The sequence below is a fragment of the Protobothrops mucrosquamatus genome, unplaced genomic scaffold (assembly GCF_001527695.2).
Source record: "Protobothrops mucrosquamatus isolate PMUCROS unplaced genomic scaffold, P.Mucros_1.0 scaffold3863, whole genome shotgun sequence".
Taxonomy (NCBI): Eukaryota; Metazoa; Chordata; class Lepidosauria; order Squamata; family Viperidae; genus Protobothrops; species Protobothrops mucrosquamatus.
This window is the reverse complement of record NW_015389813.1, coordinates 39,390-51,449: the sequence shown is the minus strand read 5'-3', so window position 1 is coordinate 51,449 and position 12,060 is coordinate 39,390. Positions and strand designations below refer to the sequence as shown.

The 12,060-nt window shown below is 36.5% G+C and overlaps 1 protein-coding gene across 1 annotated transcript in view; it reads left to right on the top strand.

Annotated features, from left to right (window-relative positions):
* Positions 1 to 6,208: 6,208 nt before the first annotated feature.
* The window catches only part of AFF4 (AF4/FMR2 family member 4), a 31,036-nt gene continuing 25,184 nt past the window's right edge, over positions 6,209 to 12,060 (top strand). The window contains exons 1-3 of the mRNA XM_015827679.1: positions 6,209 to 6,330; positions 6,945 to 7,071; positions 10,124 to 10,915. Of these exons, the coding sequence (XP_015683165.1) occupies positions 6,949 to 7,071; positions 10,124 to 10,915 (915 nt within the window). The 5' untranslated portion in view covers positions 6,209 to 6,330; positions 6,945 to 6,948. The remainder of the gene's footprint in view (positions 6,331 to 6,944; positions 7,072 to 10,123; positions 10,916 to 12,060) is intronic.

Genomic DNA, 12,060 nt, shown 5'->3' with positions numbered 1-12,060 from the left:
ATGTTGAAGAACAGAGGGTAGAATTTGGGATCAAAATGTTTATTTTTGAAATAAAATCAAATGATAATCAAGAGATTAATGCTGACTATGTATGATTTTCCTACCTGATCAGAATAAATAATCTGGTAGTACTGTTAGAAATTAAATTCCTGAGCAATCACTTACCCATTAGTTTCAGCAGGTTTCTGAGACACTTCTGCTTTTGGTTTACATTTCAGTTCTCAATCATCAGACTGTAATCCTAGAGAAAATTTAATGACATTATCTTTGCATTACAATACTGGATAAATCTGTAATATTATACTGCTAATGCTCAGATTATAGAATATATTTCCTATATATGAAATTATACAAAATTCACAAACCATTGACTTACACATAATCTTGAAACTAATTATGGGAATAAAAATAGATTTGGAACTGTTTTTGAAATATATTAAATCTGTTCAATGTTCCTTCTGATCTTTCAGAGCCTTGTCTATGGATTGCTATCTTTTCTGTTAGAATACCTTCAAATTGATAATTGCAGCCATTAGTATTTACTATGAATTGGCCAGACTGTGCCTTCTTGATTCTTACTCCATAACAGCCTCCCTCCTCTATAGGAATTTATTTGTCTACAGCACAGATCGGCAACCTGTGGCTCCGGAGCCGCATACGGCTCTTTGAGCCTTCTGCTGCAGCTCCCAGCCTCCTCTGCCATTTGCAGAGAGAGACAGAGACAGAGAGAGGCACTTGCGCTTCCTCCCCCCCCTCTGTGTGTGTGTATGTGTGTGTGTAAAAAAGAGAGTGGCCTCACCCTGTTCAACGAGCTGAAAAGCTTATTGGCCGGGGCTCCTCCCTTTGCTGCGTCTCTGCAGGAAGCAGGAAGGGGAAGAGAGAGCCAGCCTGTTGCAGAACAGCTTGAAGACAGCTTACCAGGTGAGCAGAAGATGGGAGAGAGGGGGGGAGAGAGAGGGAGAGAAAGAGAGAGAGAGCAAAGAGAAAAAGAGAAAGGGAGAGGGGGAGAGGAAAGAGAGGGAGGAGAAAGAGGAAAGAAAAAGAAAGAGAGAGGAAAGAGGAGAGAAAAAAGGAAAGAGAAAGGAGAGAAAGGTAGATGAGAGAAAGAGGGAGGGAGGGAGGAAAGGGGGGGAAGCGCAAGTGCCTCTCTCACACACACAAATACACACACACACACTGAGTGGGGGAAGAGGACTGGCAGAAAGAGGGAGAGGGAGGGAGAGAGGGAGAAAGAGAGAGACCTTTTTGACATCTAAAATGAAGATAACACTGCATATATCCTTTTTTACCTTTATGATACACACACATATATGTGTATGTATGTGTGTGTATGTATATATATGTGTATATATGTATGTATGTGTGTATGTATGTATGTGTGTATGTGTATGTAGGTAAAACAGGTAAAAAAGGATATATGCAGTGTTACCTTCATTTTAGATATCAAAAAGGTTTTGCGGCTCCCAGTGTTTTGTTTTCGGTGGGAAACGGGTCCAAGTGGCTCTTGAGTGTTTTGGATTGCCTACCCCTGGTCTACAGGATCTTAGCTGAGCCACTAAACAGCCTCTACCCTCACATTCATTCAGCACTTTATTTCAAGTGCGCTGCTAGAGAGATACAACTTTTTGTAAGGACTAGCCTCAATTTAGTTATTTTTGACTAGACTCTCTTCCAAGTAAAAGAATTTGTGTGAATCTCAGAGACTATGATGAGAAAAAATTGGTGACATGCCTAGGCAGATATATCCCCTTAGTTTTCAGAGATTATGGGAAATAATTCAGATAATGTTATCCAAGCTTATGTGCAGCTTTTCAGGTTCATTTTTGAACTTATCCCTAGACATAAGTTATGTCGTAGACCTAAGAACTCTACTGCAGATAGACACCTGCTCCTGTTTCTATATGAGCTTCCTGAGAATTTCAGTTTAAAAGTTAGAAACAGTATGCGGGACCATTACACTAGGAAATTGCTGTCAGCAGAGCAATCACACAAAGATGTATCTTGGCACAATTACTGTTTAATCTGTATATCAATCCTCTTGTAGTTAAGATAAATAATCTAGCTCATCATCTGTCTAAATGGAAGGACAGTCATATTACAATCCTCTTATATACTGATGATGCTATGCTGTTATTTCAGACACCAGTTGGTCTAAAGCAAGCTTTATGGGCTCTAGCTGTACATAATGTAGCATAGTATAGTAGCACTCAAAATCAATTATGCTAAAACTAAAGTATTAATGCCTAAATTCATTCCCAGCAATTGAATAAACACCTGATCAAATCTCCCAAGTACATAAAGGTAAAGTTTCATGCATCTAGTAAATGCAATGCACATATAAAGGATATTGTCCAAAATGCACAGTAACAGTCAGCAACAACCCAGCAATCTTTTTATTACAATTATTACATTATTATTACATTAGAGATGCATTGTTCATATTTGCTTCACTAAAAGTATTCTCAGCCAGAAAATGGGCATAATCTTTGTTTAGAGCCCAAATGGAACCATACAATGCTTCACACTTCACAGTCACTCTAAACTCTTAAGGAACATATTTCAAGCCCCACAACAAGTTGCTAATGTAGTGTTGTGCCATGAGCTAGGCTTCAACAAAATTAAAACCCACATTTAATTTGCATATTCTCTTATTGGTTAAAGTTACTTTTGTTCCACCATGAGGTTAACACCCTAATTTTAAGTGATAACTTCATTTTTATCTTGTGGTAAGGACATTGCATTAGAAGTTGAACAACTGCGGTGTAGTACAATCCTGATAATGGGATATCAGTAGGCAGAGGCAATCTTTAAACAGCACACCAAGGACTTGGACAATGTATCACACCCAGAGATATGTTCATAGGCAGTCATTCACTTTTTCCTCCAAGCTTCCCTAAGCCAAGTAATAATTCCCAAAGTCAGAAGGTTCCTATCCTGTCAGGTTTTAATGTCCTCCAAACAGATGTTCATGGGGGAAATTATGTGGTAGCACACTTGAATACAGACTTTGCCCCTATAATGCAGTTCCTGAATATTAATGCAGGTTCTGCTATATTGCTTCTATTACAAAGATGCCTGGTTGCAGCTAATAACATTCCATCAACTTGAATGTTCAAACCACCCAGATCCATTTTATCTATAATTGTTATTGCTAATGTGATTTTATTTCTCATAACATGGTTAAGGTTCATGTGTCAAACCTTGAGCACACAAATTCTATAATTGAGTTTTACTATAGTTTTTCTTGCTGTCTCACAATTTTGTTTTCTGGGATTTGTTTGTTTGTTTGTTTTTGAGCTGGTCTATGACTGTAATTAAGAATCTAATAAAAATGTTACATGTTTATTTTTTTCATACCTTTGAGACATACTTTCTACATTACAGTACGTGATTTATATGGTACACATAAATACTTTATTAAACCTGCTCTAAAATCAGCAATTTGGGAGCTGGCCATCCTAAATGAAAAGAGCTAGTTATTTATAGTAGCATAGAAGCTTATTTATCATTCATAACTAAACATTGGCAAGTAGGAGTAAAATTGTGTCATCTCTTGCTCACTGGCAGCAACTGCTAAGAGCTATTACTTCTTTGTATTTTTATATCCCATAGAAAACTCCAGTTAGTTAAAAGGGTAGAAATAAAAACAATTGAAACTAACATTATTAATCTTTAAAAGTCTCTCTAAAAATGTCTTAATTTTTTTCATCATGTTAGAACTATCTCCTGAAGGATTGTGTTATTTTAAATTTTAAAATAAGCTCACTTTTTCGATGCAAGTAGTGTCAGTCCCAACTTATAACCATAACTGAGCCTTGAATTGCAGATATAAGTCATGGCAGTCATTAGTTGAGGCATCACTTGACTGTATCCAATTTTTGACATTTCTTGCGGTGATCATTAAGTGAATATGGTGGTTGTTGATAAGTGAACGCTGCAGTTGTTAAGCAAATTCATTTTCTCCAGTGGGCATTTTCCCCCTGAAACCGAAAGCAAACGCCAGAAGCCAACAAGAAAGCTGCAAATCGCAGTCAAACAGTTGTAAAGGTGAACAAATTGCCAAGTGCCTGTGATCACATGACTATGGAGTGTTGGTGCAGCTGTCGTAACTTTGAAAACTGATCGTAAGTAGCTCTGGGGAGATCCATCATAACTTCAACTAGTTATTAAGTGATCAATTGCAAATCAAGGACTACCTATACTGTATATTCTCTGAGCTTTAGTGGCTAATGATGGTTAAAACAAATGAGTCTAACTTTATTTTTAACAATTTGGAAAATGAGCCTGTTTGATATTTATTCTTTTCTCTTCAAATATATTTGATTACCCAAGGGAATTTTAATATCCCTCTCACATATTTTTGTTTCTATATTTGTTTTAGATGAATATAGTTGTTTTGTACCTAGCTATTAGCCTTTTGCCTACATAATGTTAATTGAAGTATTAAGCATCATGCCTCCTAGTCACATTTTATGTATTGTTTAATATAAACATTGAAGTTTGAGTGATCTTATTTTGCAAATACATAATCTTATAAATAAACACAGTACTACTTGGATTGTTTTGGATAAAATGCAGTTTCTGGTTGTTACAAACCAAAGAAGAGCTAACATTTCAAACAGAATTTCTTACATTATCAAAGGAAATACCTACGGTATATCATATATTCAGAGTAAAATTTATTTCGTCAGAAGCTAGTTGACAGTACATGAGATTGAGTTCAAAACTGAACATCTGACTATTGATAAACTTTATGTAAAGATAGGTTCTTAACCCAGAATAATTAGTAGCTTTTTATTTTGTGAGAAAGTTAGGTGTTTTACAGGATGCTATAGCTTTGGGGATATTTACTAAAATTTGGATTTAGAGTACAAACAAATCCTTTTTAGAGAGCGTATGAAGAGTAAAGTAGAGACATTCTGTGGAGCATTCTAAGAAGATTCTGAACACAGAGAGAGGATTGCAGGTTTTGCATGTAAGAATGAAGGAACATAGCTTTTGCTGGTAAGAATTTTGAATAAAATACAGGCAGTCTTTATCACAGCAATTGGGACTGGAATTGCCATCACTAAATGATACAGTCATAGAGCACAATATCATATGATCTTGCTGCTTAGCAGCAGCAGTTTGGGCTCTCCCAAATGTCATCATTAAGAAAGGACCTTATGTGATTGTGACTTCTGACTTCCTGATGGCTTCTCCATTGACTTTGCTTCTGGGAAGCCAACAGGGAAGTTGTAAATTATGAACATGGAGACACTGCAACAGTTGGAACTCTTGAGGATTAGCCATAAGTGCCATTGATCAGCATTGTCACAAGTTTGAAAGGTCACTAAATAAATGGACATAAGCCAGGGACTACCTGTACTTTATTAAAAAGTCCTCAATTAATAAGAAAATGTTTTTAAATGGTAACTTAGACAATACATTTACCTATACAACAAAACTAATATTTAGAATTGTTTGGATTCCATTATGTTTGTATAGAAAATGACTGTCAAAACCAGAATTTTGTTGGAAGTGTAATAAGGATAATGCTTCTTTAAAACACATGTTTTTACAATGATTTCATTTCCTAAGATTTGGGAGAAAGTATGATTGTGCAACAAAAGCAAAAACTCTCAGAGGATATTACTTCCTTAAGCTGCACGCCTAGTACATGGAAGTTGATAACTGGACAGTGTCAGTGGATTCTTTGTGTCTTTACTATGATCAAAATACTGATATTGCAGCATTGAAAATATGAATTCATGCCCCTTTCTTTCAATGAATTGAAGACCTGATTGCACATGCCATCCATGAGTGGATTGCCTATGAATGTAGGCTCTGTATGGACAAGCATAATGAAATATGGGACTCATTTATACAGAGTACAGTAGGTTAAAATAGTTGTATAAATATATTAGAAACATTTGCATATTTGATTAGATAAGTATGTATATAATTGTTATAATGATGTGTGTGTCATATTTTTTTCACTTTTTGTTAGAACATTTTTATGTATCTTTTTTGACAATGTATGGTTATCATTCTTATGTTTTGTTAATCAAAAAGCAATAAAAATTACAGTGGTATCTCAGTACCTCATCATTAATTGGTTCTGGGAGGCGCAACGAGTACTAAAAATGACGAGTATCAAATAAACCACATGACTAACCCCTGACCCTTTGTTTCAGCCAGAAAGGGTAGCAAGTCACGAGGCAGTTGACACCGAAAAGTTCTAACTTGTGGGTCGAGTACCCAACAAACGACGAGTACCAGGACAAAAATTTTGCGTCAAAATGCATCGAGTACCAAATTCAATGAGTTTCAAAGAATTCGAGTACCGAGGTAACACTGTAATTTAAAAAAAATAAGACAATACATTTAATAGTTTATTTAAAGAATGCAGCATAACTTTTTAATATGAAAGTAAATGGCTAGGTTTTTGTCAGTATTTATGCATAAGACAATTTCTGGTGTGTAGGCACTTTTAATTTTTAAAAAAATGTGCATTAGAATATTTTTTGTAAAGAGGGAGCAAAGCTATAGACCAGCGGTTCTCAACCTATGGGTCGCGACCCCATTTGGGGTCGATTGACCATTTCATGGGGGTCGCCAAGCAAGGCTGTCCGCCATTTTTCCCCCCTTTTCCGGCGGGTGCCTTACCTCCCTTGAGCTGGGCCAGCTGGTGGTCGGCCTGCTCCGTCTATGCTGCTTGCCAGCTACGCCTCGGCAGGCGCAGGGGGCGGAACCACGCATGTGTGGCGCTCCCGGGCAGGGAAAGTCCTCGACTTATGACCGGTTGGGTAGTCCTCGACTTACGACCGGTTTAGTCCTCGACTTACGACCGGTTGGGGGTCACGGCATTAAAAAGGTTGAGAACCACTGCTATATACTGTCATGGTGTAAAAATCACTTACTTTCTGTATCCTGTCATATAATTACATTGTTTTCCTTTATAGCAACATGAACCGTGAAGATCGGAATGCGCTGCGTATCAAAGAAAGAGAGAGGCGTAATCAAGAAATTCAACAGGGTGAAGAAGCCTTCCCACCTAATTCTCCTCTTTTTGCTGAACCATATAAAGTTGTAAGTGCATGAGGTTTGTTATTTTTCTTAATGATCATACCACAGATAATATTTTTTCTGTAAATTGAGTACTGTGATGAACTTTCTAAGAAAATGTAGTGTATACTGTAATATAATCAGTATTCTGGAACATGAAAATAAGAGTTTGACCCTCACACCCTAGATGCAAATACAGAGGAAAAAAGATGTTTTATAAACTTACATTATTTTTTAAAAAACTTGATGTTGATAGACCTATTAATGAAATGTTAAAATTGTTAGGAATAATACAGGCATGTTCATTATCACCATTCTTTTATTAATATCCCAGCACTGACAGCTCAAACCACTTGACCCCCGAACTATCTAACTCTGAATTGATAGAATAGAATTATGGTTAAAAGTACTTGTAGAGATAATTGTTACAATGTATTTTTGCCTTATAGCAAAAGAGTGATTCACGACAGTAGCATTACTGAGATTTGTGGAGAATGTTTTCTATAGATGACAGGTAATTGTTAGGACTTGATATTTTTAGAGTTTGTAATAAGAGATTCACTTTGATGCTGCAAAACATGCTTGAATTGAATTATTTTCCTGATCATGAGAGCATACATTATTTAAGCATAAACTGTTATTTTCATTTGTACTTTCATTTTCTTTAAGACTGAAAGAGGGGAGTAGAGAATATGTTATTGTTTTCCTTGTCCCCTTATTTAAAGGTACTATTTGTATTTCAATATTAAATAGTATTTAAATGTTATTTTTAAAAGATAGAGGGAAATAATAAAGCAGTAGGAAGGAAAAGTTTGCCCACTTGCAAAGTCCACATTTTGGACAGAGAGGACCGCTGGTTTGAAAGAGGGGTCAAAGAGGCCATCTATGTCAAAATTGAACAGCCCTCAACAGAGGGGGAGGGATACGACATCATCTATGTCCAGTCTACAACACAGTCCTTTCTGCAGTTCCAAGAAGGCTCCACACCCATTTTCACTACTCAGGTGACCCTGAGGTGACACAGATAAACCTCCAGGTTGCCTCAACAACTCTCTAAAATAATGCAAATGACCAGCTGTCTGCAAGGAATATAAATCCTTCCATTCCCACCACCCAGTCAGAATTGAAGAAGCTTCTTGGATAAGAAGCGAAACGTTTTCAAAGAAAAAACAAAGTCCAGTTGCCTCTTAAAAAAGCACCTTTGGGACAATACGATGTTTTATGCAAAAATTGACAATTTGTTGTTTTTTCCATTCTCTTTATGAGATCTATATTAATCTACAGCCTGGTATTCCAATTTCCAACATTGCATTACAAAATGGTCAAATTTTAGTGACACGGTTTACCATTAATTTTTTCCCCTTCAAACAGGAATGGAAATGGCATCATGGGAAGTGGAATGTTCCATTCCATTCCCATTTTTAAAACCTCTGACTCCCCCACATGATTGAAACTGTGGCACAAATTCAGCATGTTTTTAAAACTTTTTTTTTGGCTTTCAGGGTTGAAATTGGAATGCTATGTCTTCCCATTTTCACCATCATTGTATAAACCCATCCAGAAACATAGGTCTGAATGTATAGCAGTACTGGGAGGCCCACAAGATTGTTGGGAAGTAACCCTTCGGTGTTGAGAACGTTCTCCTCTTTTGCCTTATATGGTTTGTGCCATGCCTTGATTTCAAAGAAGAGAGATACAGATCTCTAGAAAGCGAGATTTCCTCATCTGTACTTTTGCTTAGTCAGTCAGTCAACACTGTGAACAAAGATCTTTATATGTTATAAGTGACAGTTCCGCTAGGAGGGCAGATTATCAGCTTCTTTAAAAATAGGGTTTCAGTTTTCTGCCTTAAATTTATATTGCAAGATTATTATTATTATTTATTGAATTTATATACCGCCCTATCTCCCTTACGGGACTCAGGGCGGTGAGTCCTGTAAGGGCGGTGAGATTGAAATGATTTTTTTTTAGTTTCCTAAAAGAAAGGCATGTTTACAAAAACCGTATTTAAAAAAGCTAGAAAAGTTGGTGTACTTTTGATATAAGAGTTCAAAATGTTGAATAGTTTTATTACAGAAATAAAATTATTTTGATACGCATACTCAAGTTTGATGAAAATTATAGTTTCCAAATAATATGCATAGTGAAGAGAGCTCTTTCTTTGCTGGTTTTTCAGGGCCCACACATCCAGAAACTTTTTGCTTTCAGTTTTACTTGCAATCTGTCTTTCAAAATTATATCACTTCCAGTTAATCGCTGAAAATACAAAGCTCTGTTTGCAGTGAGTGTCATGGAAAGGCTAAAAGACCCCTCCCCTAATATCCTTATATTAAGAAGCTAAAATTTAGAAGCATATAAGACTTGATACTTAGTAACCTGCAAGGATGGTCAAGAATGCTTACAAAAGAATGCTTGCTCAAATGAAACCCCAAACATATCATAGGACAAGGCAATTGGCTTGGGAAAAGAAGAAGTTGGGGAAATGTATTAATTATGATATAATGTGCTAATTGTCACTGGAAATTAGGGACAAAAGTGCTGATTGCTGCTAGATAATGCTGATGCTAGCTAAGCAATATTGGCTGAACTCAGGTAACATGGATAAGATGACCTAAAAGGGGTGGGCATAAGGTGGGTTTATGAAGAAATAACTATAACAACTGTACTATTGAAGGAATAGCCTTTACATAGGCCTACAGAGTGATGCCCCGTGTCCTTTTTTTTTGTGCACAGAATAAAGTCTTTGCAATCTCCACCCCCATGTGTGTTTCACTAGGTATGGCACACATGGTAGGAACCCAGCTTTTTCAGACAACAAGTGTAGTTTAAAAATGAAAGGAATTTTGGTGTTATTTTTGGGTAATAATTACGTATTTTTTTCTGGGCAGGTGGATTGGTTTTCAAATAACTTTGCTTTAAATGCCGATGGCTGCTGAAAAGGATTATAGAGATAATTTTCAAATGTGTATTACCATTTAGTAATTCATCTGATATAAAATTTAAACGATTACTATATATTTTAATGCCGTAACATTATGCATCTTTTTTTTATTCATTTTATTCATTCTTCTTACAGACCAGCAAAGAAGATAAATTGTCTAGCCGTATCCAAAGCATGCTTGGAAACTATGATGAAATGACGGATCTTATAGGTGATCAGTCTCTCCAAAAACTTGTTAGAATTCCCAAACCGACAGTTCCATCAGCAACAGATGACAAATCAAACCAAAGTTTCTTTGGTGATCAGAGACACAGTACTGGCTCTCATCAGAGCAGCAAATGGACGCCTGTAGGTCCAGCTCCTAGCACTTCTTCCCAGTCACAGAAACGATCCTCAGGTTTACAGGGTGGACATAGTAGTCAACGCAACAGTGGCAACAGCACTAGCAATAGCGGACAGAGGCATGATCGTGACTCATATAGCAGTGGTGGAAGCAGCAGTAGCCGTAAAAAAACCCAGCATGGATCAGAACATTCAAAATCCCATTCTTCCAGTCCTGGAAAAACATCTGTTGTTTCTTCTCTGAACTCCAGCCATTCCAGATCTCATGGAAATGATCATCACGGTAAAGAACATCAGCGATCCAAATCTCCACGAGACCCAGATGCCAATTGGGACTCACCTTCCCGTGTACCGTCTTTTTCTAGTGGTAGCCAGTCGTTTCCTCCTTCACTTATGTCAAAGTCAAGTACAATGTTGCAGAAGCCTACTGCCTATGTAAGACCTATGGATGGTCAGGAATCAATGGAACCAAAGTTATCTTCTGAACCTTACAGTAGCCAGACTCATAGCAACAATATGAATGAACTGAAACCTAGTAGCAAAGTACATCTAACAAAGCTGAAAATTCCTTCTCAACCACTTGATGTAAGTTGTCTTTTTAAAATGAGTCAGAACCATGGTTACCTCTGATGTTCTGTAAATATAAACTAGCATTAAAAAAGTTGCTAAGAAAGTACAGCATGCACATTTTCAGATAAAGTCCATTAAATAAACTAAAATAATAAAAAGTAAAAACAAATCCATCACTGTTAGCATATTAATTCTGATCATCAGTCTTGCATATTATTTTTAATTTAGCATTGAGGCACTAGTCAGCTAGTAGTACATAGCAGTGTTTTTGTTGTGTTGATATTTGGTTCTGATAATTTGAAATGCAAACAGCTAATTTTGGCAACCTCGGTATGTTAAATGAGCTAAATTCTAAGGCTTAATCCTAATTCATTAGTTCTGTGAGTTGAATCCAAATTCTAGCAGATCCAAATTCTGTGTCTACCTTCTATATTTAAAATAAAAAGACTGTATCATATATGATGAATGATTAAAAAATACAGTTTACATTTTTGTTCCAGCTCCTGTGTGGAGTGATAATCTCCCAGAAAAACTGGTATCATTAGTTTTTAGTATACTATGCATTTAAATTAAATGATTCTTGTTTTCAATTATACAATACAGCATGCACATTTTCATATTAAAGAATCTTTTTTCAATGAATTAAAAGTACTTGCTTTTCATTCTGGATCTAAAAGCATCATTCCAAAAGACAAGGGGCAGGGATGACACGAGAGCTCATATATTTAACCATTTGCCTCTTACTTTTTATTAAGAATTATAGTTTGGTAAAAGCTGCAGATGTCTGTGGGCTTTATTCAGCCCATTGTGAATTTGAGTGAGATTTCTAATGCTTGGGGGAGGATCACAGTTCTTAGATGAAAGTACCTAATTGAGTTGAAGACCTAACTGCTTTATAAGATTTATATACATTATAACCCACAAAAACAATAGCTCTTTACAAGTAGTCCTTGACTTACGACCAGCAGTTGTTAAATCGATTCTGCCTGATTTTATGACCTTTTTCCCCACAGTTGTTAAGTGAATCACTGCAGTTGTTAAGTGAATTGTGCGATTATGAAGTGAATCTGGCTTCCCCCATTGACCTTGCTTTTTAGTAGCCAGTTGGGAAGGTGGCAAATGCCACATGGCCCCAAAACTGCAGCCATTATAAATATGTG